This window comes from Botryllus schlosseri, chromosome 8, assembly GCF_051294905.1.
Source record: "Botryllus schlosseri isolate E-star chromosome 8, Bs_hap1, whole genome shotgun sequence".
NCBI classification, from domain to species: Eukaryota; Metazoa; Chordata; class Ascidiacea; order Stolidobranchia; family Styelidae; genus Botryllus; species Botryllus schlosseri.
The window spans coordinates 19,404,699-19,412,658 of record NC_137243.1 but is presented as its reverse complement, the minus strand read 5'-3'; the positions used below and the strand labels follow the sequence as shown (position 1 = coordinate 19,412,658).

General features: G+C 39.1%; 1 protein-coding gene across 2 annotated transcripts; it reads right to left on the bottom strand.

Moving 5' to 3' along the window:
- Positions 1-1,153: 1,153 nt before the first annotated feature.
- On the bottom strand, positions 1,154-7,535 carry LOC145445281 (uncharacterized). 2 transcript variants are annotated; one of them, XM_080323460.1, is made up of 4 exons: positions 6,660-7,535; positions 4,821-4,959; positions 3,430-3,607; positions 1,154-2,816 (listed from the first exon to the last, which is right to left on the bottom strand). In XM_080323460.1, the coding sequence occupies exons 1-4, from the start codon at positions 7,162-7,164 to the stop codon at positions 2,325-2,327; spliced, it is 1,314 nt and encodes a 437-aa protein (XP_080179586.1). In that variant the 5' UTR covers positions 7,165-7,535; the 3' UTR covers positions 1,154-2,324. The 2 variants fall into 2 exon arrangements, with proteins under 2 accessions (XP_080179586.1, XP_080179587.1); XM_080323461.1 differs by having other exon boundaries at positions 7,017-7,535.
- Between the last annotated feature and the right edge of the window lie 425 nt (positions 7,536-7,960).

Below are 7,960 nucleotides of genomic sequence, written 5' to 3'. Positions count from 1 at the left end.
TCGAAGCCAGGTTCTCAGTTCAGGCTCAGGGGTTAGACGGAGGTCAAGCCTTTGAGATAACCTTGTCCGGTTTGTTCCAGTCTTGTATGAGTATGGTAGATATGAAGACGAAGAAGAGCAGCAAACTTTGTTGCAAAATAATGATCCGAGAATAGCATTTACGAATTTGAAATCGTTACCCAAAGTCAATTGGTCAGCTTCATCAAGACACATTGTCATGATGGAAAAATGCAGCAGAGGTTGTCAAATAAGTCACGTGCCGTCTTAACTTTCTGCTCTAAAGTACAAGCAGAAGTAGCGATTTCAAGTATGTAAAGAAATGAGTTTTATAGGCTTAATTTTGCTTAAAAAATGGCAACTGAAGTATAGAAGTAGGAGTATTGTAGCATGAAAACCACTTGAGTGAGATATCAAAGTACGCAACACCTACTTGCACTTTGAAAATTAGAAATAACGTCGTTGCTGACCACCTCTGAAACTCTGTGACAATGCCTCGTTTACAAAGATGTAGATGTAATTGTATGGAACAAGGCCCATAATCATCTTCAAGGGTGATTTTGGTGAGGATCTAATACCGTCATTAGACCGCAGTTATCATTTTCCTAATCAGTGTGGAACGTGGCAGATTTGACGTAAGATCGATTTCTGTCATTGGTAGCCTGATATAAAACTACCGAAATAAGAGTTTGCTCGATTAGAAAATTACTAAAGTATGTATGTAGTTGTGAAAAGCATTTATATGAACTGCCGAAAGTGGTCATCTGACATGCTGAGAGCTGAATTCGTGCTGCTATATTACAGGAAGTATACAATTTTAATAGCATATGCGATGCAAATGTCACACTAATCTAAAAACGCTTCCGTCACTGCGGCCAGCTTTCCAACAGGAAATTTAACAAATTCAGATCGTTTTTTAAGGAGGATTCTACCAATGGTCCAGCAACCACCTGGAAACTACCTGTCACGTAGAGACGTAAAGCCCCAAAATTCTTAAAAAGGCTCAGGAAGGAATCCTATATTAGGCGTTGCATTTATCTCATCTTGAAATGCCCAGAAATCTGTGAAGTTGGACGCCTTCAATCACTTTGTAGTCAGTCAAACCTTACGGATCTACACTACCTTAACCAATCTCCGAATTTAGATCAAAATCCTGTAAGAGCACTGCTATAAATCATGAGCTTCATTCGAGACAGCTTGAGGTAGATCTAGTGCAGACGAATTTTGATATTAACGCATATTCATTGCATGATGTGGCAAGTTTTTCGTATTTGAAACGACAAAATAGAAATAGGTTCGGCTAAATCGGTTGCGTCTCTTCGAGAGAAAAAATCAATAGGAAATCGCAGTCGAGGAAATACCAAGAACGAAACAGTCAAGGAAGTTGAAATACAAAAAAATGCAAACGCTATTGTGCAATAACCATGTGGCAAGATGGCGCAATATTTTACAAATATATATCAATACAATGTCTCGAAGGTGTCTAAGCACACTTGCTCAAAATCGTTGATCTATTACGCTAATCAACAAACACAAAATAGTGATGAATTATGTTTCTCAGCCGCAGTTTTATCACTAATGTAATGTTGCAATGATCTTTCATTTTGAAGAAAAAAGTTCTACTTTTTCAAACATGTGAAGCATGTACGTTTTATCACCACAGGTCGGTGTGATTAAGTGCCTAATAAGGACAGCGACATGGTACTCGTACTACATGGCTGTAGCCTTACCCGCCTGTATTTCCAAGTCAAATTTCAAGTCATCAAAGGTTCTTTGCAAAGCATATTGAACCTCTCGGCAGCACCAGAAATGTCCATGTCTTCGATATAAAACCTACTCTACCGGATCCCATTTCAGTTGTCGAAACGATTTGTAGAAAGAGTATCAAGTAGTTTCACAGACATAATTGAACAAAATGCGCATAGTTGCAATGATACTATAATGCAGTGAGTGGTTCTCAACTTGGGGGGGGGGTAAATTGTGAAAGCATCTGAAGGAGGGTGCAAACGAACGAAATTTCGCGCTCTGTGCGATTTACCTCCAATTCAAGCGTTTTTCTATATATTGACCGCATTTCATAAATTTGAATTCTCTCATCAACAGTCATAACCTTCCACGCCATCAAACAATCTGTTGGGGTTGCTAGCATCCCGGTTGGATTTTGTGATATGATGATAAGGTCATTTGAATTAGAGTTGGCGCTGGTAGGGGTTTAGCTAACTTGGGGTATGGTAGGAACTGGGTGATACTCAGTGTACAATTACAAATGTCAGGCCGACGTTCATAATAGTAACTTGATAGATGCCTAAATTTCAGTTTGAACTTTTTCAAGCAATATTGTTGGGTTCTGAACAGCTCTTTGGCATATACGCATCCTCAACCGGAGCGTGACCATAAGTCACATTTTCATATACACCAACATCCCTGTTGGGTAAGTCCAAAACTATCCTAGAATCCAAGGCAGATACTGATCTGGCATCATCACAAACCTCTCGGGAGGCAATTTCGGAAACTTGGGGCTGGTCTAGAATGCCAGATACCATAACGTTCCCATCATGTCCAGAGTGTTGACATATTTGTGAGTTGTTTACTCGAGTCTCACTGGAGTTTTGATCATATATATCGGCAGGATTGCTGTCCGCTTCATTACTGGTTGGGTGGCGTGGTTGATTTTTTATGACGTAAACATTGGGGCTAGCAGTAGGCTGCGGATGGACGAAGGTGTCCGGCACAATGGGAAACACATCTTCCACCACGTCAGGATTCTCCCCACTGTCCCGTTCAGTCTCTCCATTTTCCATTAGCCTTGTGATGTACTCCTAGGAAAAGAGGCACAATCACAAGTCTGTCTTGACTACCGCAGAGATATTGTATGGTTTGAAATTAGCTTGTACTGGGCATACTTCAGGGTGCCCAATGCATAGAGGCCGTCACCAGGAGTCTGCAACTTCAAACAATGTGAATAGGGAGATGTTTGATATGTTGAAAGAAATGGTGATTCGTAAACAGAGGTCAGTAACGATTACTCCAAGTAGGTTTCGCCTCTTGCACCACTTACTCTAGTGGTTATGATTTTATACTACTTCTTCATAACAATTTTAGTTTTTTAGGCAAAACCAGCCCTTGAATACGGAACTGTTGATGAGTAACAAAACTTTAAACATGCATATATCTTCCATCGATGTTAGTATTAGTATTCGTGAACTTCCGTGTGCACTAGTCAGTTTGCAGTAGGTCGATATTCTTTACAGCGATTATTGTATTTATATTAGTCATAAGATTTGAGAGAGAGTAACAGAATAACAACAAAATTGGTTATCGAATTTGTTGCCCATCCGATTAGGTGCAAAAGCTTACAATTCTTCATCAGTAGAAGACACTACACTCCAAGACATTGGCTTATATATAAGGCATACTTTTATTAATGCTCACCGAGGTACTTGTGACAATACTTCTCCACCGGACACTTGTCTTTGCTCTCTTTTTCCGAACTTTTCGCAGACAGAATGGTATGATAACCATCAGTATCAACGACAAGACAACAGCAAATGGTACAGCCCATAATGACCGAGATGTCGACGGACGTGGTGATGGCTGGATTGGTAATTTGCTGTATAAAATATTGGGCAAAATAATTCGTGACGAAAATATTGTCTTTTTGAAATGTACAGGCCATGGGCACTGTAACGTGACAAGGCATTGGTGACATTTATTCACTGCTACCGTACTACTTTTCTATAAATAAAAAAAAATATCTTCTTTTGAGAGAGTTATTAGTGGGGCTGGGCACAATGATTCGAGTCGAGTAGTAAAATACAATTTTTTCGAGTACTGAAATTATACGCGTCTCGTCACTGAAAGTTAATTTATCGACCAGAATTATAGTGTCGATACTAATTTTCACTGACGGAGCCTTGAAACCTTGATTGGCGGTATTGTAGCATACGAAACCTTGATTGGCGGTATTGTAGCATACGAAACATATAGTACAAAGCCACGAAGGCTATTGGACGTAGCACATTTCCATAGCCATGATCATCCCACAACATTGTCACCAAGTGGAATGAAATCCGTACGGTCTTAAAATACCCAAGTATCATTTATGAGATGGATACCAGGCATTATATTCTTTGTGGTGACACAAACGGTACATATTTGAACTTTGACGTATTACATTCTGTTATGATGTTATAATGAGCGATACTCGATTACTCGACTCGAAGCATATTTCGTGATTCAGAATCGAATCACTCCGGTACTCGATTTTGCCCAGCCCTAGTTATTAGCAGTAGATGAATTGATACAAAAACGATTACTGATATGAACTGAATCTCCCCCCCCCCCCCCGCACAAAGTTTATGCTGGTTGACTTCTTACATCAATGACCTGACAACATAGAAATATAGACAAAATTTGTACAATTTATTTGTACCAAGTTCAATTCAATTTCTTGTGTAGTAAACAACAAGACTTGTGATAAAATGAAAAATAGGAAGGTATCGAAACGACTGGGAGTAGTCAAGATCAGATACCCACCTGGCCTAGGTGGGGAGGCATGCACACTTAATGAAAAGTAACAGCTAAGATAATATAAAAGGACAGGCGACAAAAAGAGGTGGCATGTGTCGGAAGGCGAGATGTCAGGTCGTGGTCCGGTGAACTAGAGGGCTGACTAGTGTCCACTGGTGTTAATCAGCTATAGGCTATGTACCATTCATTTTAGCTAGATAATAAGAACCTGTTTTTCAAATGTAAACTCAAAATACTCTCAGTTTTACAAGACATTAATTCATTAGAAATAATAATATAAGAAAACTACATACCAGGGATTATCGTATCCAAGAGGTTGCATGGCCTGTACATGCCCAAAAGTATCATTGATTTTATTAAACAATACTTTGTCGATATAGTAAACAATCTGGTTTTTCCCAAATATGTCTTCATATGTGCTGCGGCATTTATCTGAAACCAAATAAAGTACAAGTTATAAACCACGTTCTGACTCTTCATTCAGTGTCCAACTGTCTTTACATTAATAACTTTTCAACATTGTCCTATCTTTTCATTGTATCACAATCTTACTACGTATTAAACTGGTGGTTCACAAAGTGGGCACTATTGCACCCTGGGGGATGGTTTTGAGAATAAAATTGGCCAAAAATAACAAAGGATGAAATTTTATTTAATTAGCAGTGTGGTTTCTTGTCAAGTTCAATCGGCAGATTTTGATAATTTGTGGCTCAATGCTCAACTCGTCCTAGCCTGCTAAAGGTGAAAAGGAATAAGATTGGGGAAATTTGCTTCATGTTACTTCAATTGAATTTATTTATGAATTCTTTCAACTTCGCAGCAACGCATTGTTGAGGTGAATCCAAAAACTACTTTCCAGTTGCCAAAAAAAATTAGTATTTCAGCATCAAAAAACTGTTGAAGGTGACGCAGAAACAAAACTACTTCAGTAACTGAAACAAGTGGATAAACTTGACTCGTGTACTACAGAAAAGTAGAAGTACTTTGTTACTGATGACCTCGAGATTTTGAGTGGACGATAAAGATATGTCGAGCTTGATAAAAGAGCGATGAGTCGAAATAGTTTGAGAATTACAGTCTAAAACTCTTGAAATTCCTAGTCCATTGAGCTGAACAATAAGGCCTACCGTCCTGGAACATCACAGGTGATGAATGAATGAATGATACACTCTTCAGATATAGCCTACTCTCTACTGCCATAGTTCAGTTGATTTAAACATTATGCTAGACTATTATTTAACACCAATCGGAGTGGTGTCGATAACCACTTTTGCCATATGATCAGGGTTGTAATGACTCGAGTCATGACTTGACTCGAGTCACGATTTTCAGATGACTCGACTCGAGTCATTTTCTCAAAATACGGAAATGACTCGAGTCAATCTGTGTATTGACTCGACTTGGACTCAGTCATTGCGCATGACTCGAAGCAAGTCATTGACTCGAGATTCAGACGGCCAAGACCGACATTTCATTGTAATTTTGAAGCCAACACACTATTGGGATTTCGTTTGTTGGCACTGGTGCTTGAAAATGCGACCAGAAACTGCTAAATGTGAGGAAAATTTATATATTATAAATGCGAGCCATTCAATATCACCAAACAGAGTTAAAAAAGTGGGTTTAGGAAGACTTTAACTGGAAACTGAGCAGTTAACACAATGACTTGGACTCGGACTCGAGTCATATTACCATGACTCGGACTCGATCCTCTGTTCACTGACTTGGACTCGGACCTGACTCGGTGGGAATTGAAAATGACTCGAGTCAAAAATATAAAAGTGAGATTGACTTGTGACTCGGAGCCTTGTGACTTGGTTACAACCCTGCATATGATGTAAGTATGAATTATATCATTCGTAATCAAGTATTAGGGTTCAAGAGTCGAGTTTTCGACCACTACTCATTAAGACTTCATAAGAGTGTGAATTATGCAGATAGTTCAGACATTACATTACAGGAAAATTTATAATTTTTTCGACCATACCAATTTGATTGCAATTTTTGACAATACAGTGGGTTTCGTATGCTGTGATACGAGCAATTGAGGTTTCAAGGATTTCACAATGGAAAATACTATCGAAACCATAATTTTCAGTATACTCATCAACCATAGTAGAATCATTACTCACCGCTGTAATACTTGTAAAAATCATCAGTGAATGAGTGGACATAGCAATTTGATTTTGGGCAAGAGATTATGCCTCTTGTGCAATCGTTTTTATAAGTCTCACCCCCTGGGGTGATACAATTCATCTTTCCATATTCAGAAACATTACAGGAGTAGTCTTTGCCGCATTGAAATTCAGGGTCAACAAAAGCGCAAACCTCAGCGTATAAGCAAAAGTGGGGGAACGTGGTGTTTCCAATGTAGCAAGAACATGACGCTTCATCGTGCATCTGGGCTCGTTCAGTCATGCATCGAAATATAGTCGCATTCTGGATGGCGCAATGCGTTTCTTGATTGCTGTATGACATTTTGATCTCACCGCACTGTGATGTAAGACTGTGGTGATCATCCTCATTCCAGTGAACAGATTTTGTTTCGCAGTCCCAGTTATTGTTGCTAAGCTTTGATAAAATGAATGTCGACGTAGCTAAAAGGATGAAGACGGTGTCTAGGCAAGAGGCCGCCATTCATAATGTAACTATAATTGTTATGAGCTAAAGGAAAAAATAGGGTTGTATGCATTAGCATTTAATTCGATCTAAATAATTCATTATGTACTACGATACACTGTACTGTACACTCTGTACAGCTATATACAAAATCATGCACAAATTGTGCAAACGTTCAAAGTCTAATGGCTAAATGCTATGCTTCAACATAGGGTTCATAAGATATCAATAGAAAGATTACAGGGAAACAACGCAACGCTCATCTAGTTAAAGTTACAAATACCACTGGAACCAAATAGGTAGACAAATACCGATGCCTTCATTCGGAGAGTGATCCTATTTGCAGTATTTGGTCCCGCTATCATCGGCCACGGTTCATGCAAATATCCGAAGGCGTGGGAGTCTTGGAAATATTTAGGTGTTTCCCCATTTTAGATCTCTTGTTTATGGAACGGACATGAAATCGGCCCTATCGCTTGAATGACCTCGCCCCGCCTTTTCGCCATGATAATATAATGGGGTGAACATATCGTATTATCGTTAAATATTGCGGTCGTGGACTGTAGTTTTGTTGCCTTACATTTCTTGGTAAATTTTCCGCAATTTTCCTACTTCTGCATCATTTTCGCAGCGCCACTAATCAACTTCTTATCGAGAGTTGACTACAGAACAGACGCGCGCTTTTCTGACTCACATAGGCCATATCGATTTTCCAATACTACGATGATATATTACTAGCAATGCACCGTAAAATTCTTGCTCCTCACTGCATTAGTAAGGAGAAAGGCGCATGCTTATCTTTAAATATGCTAAA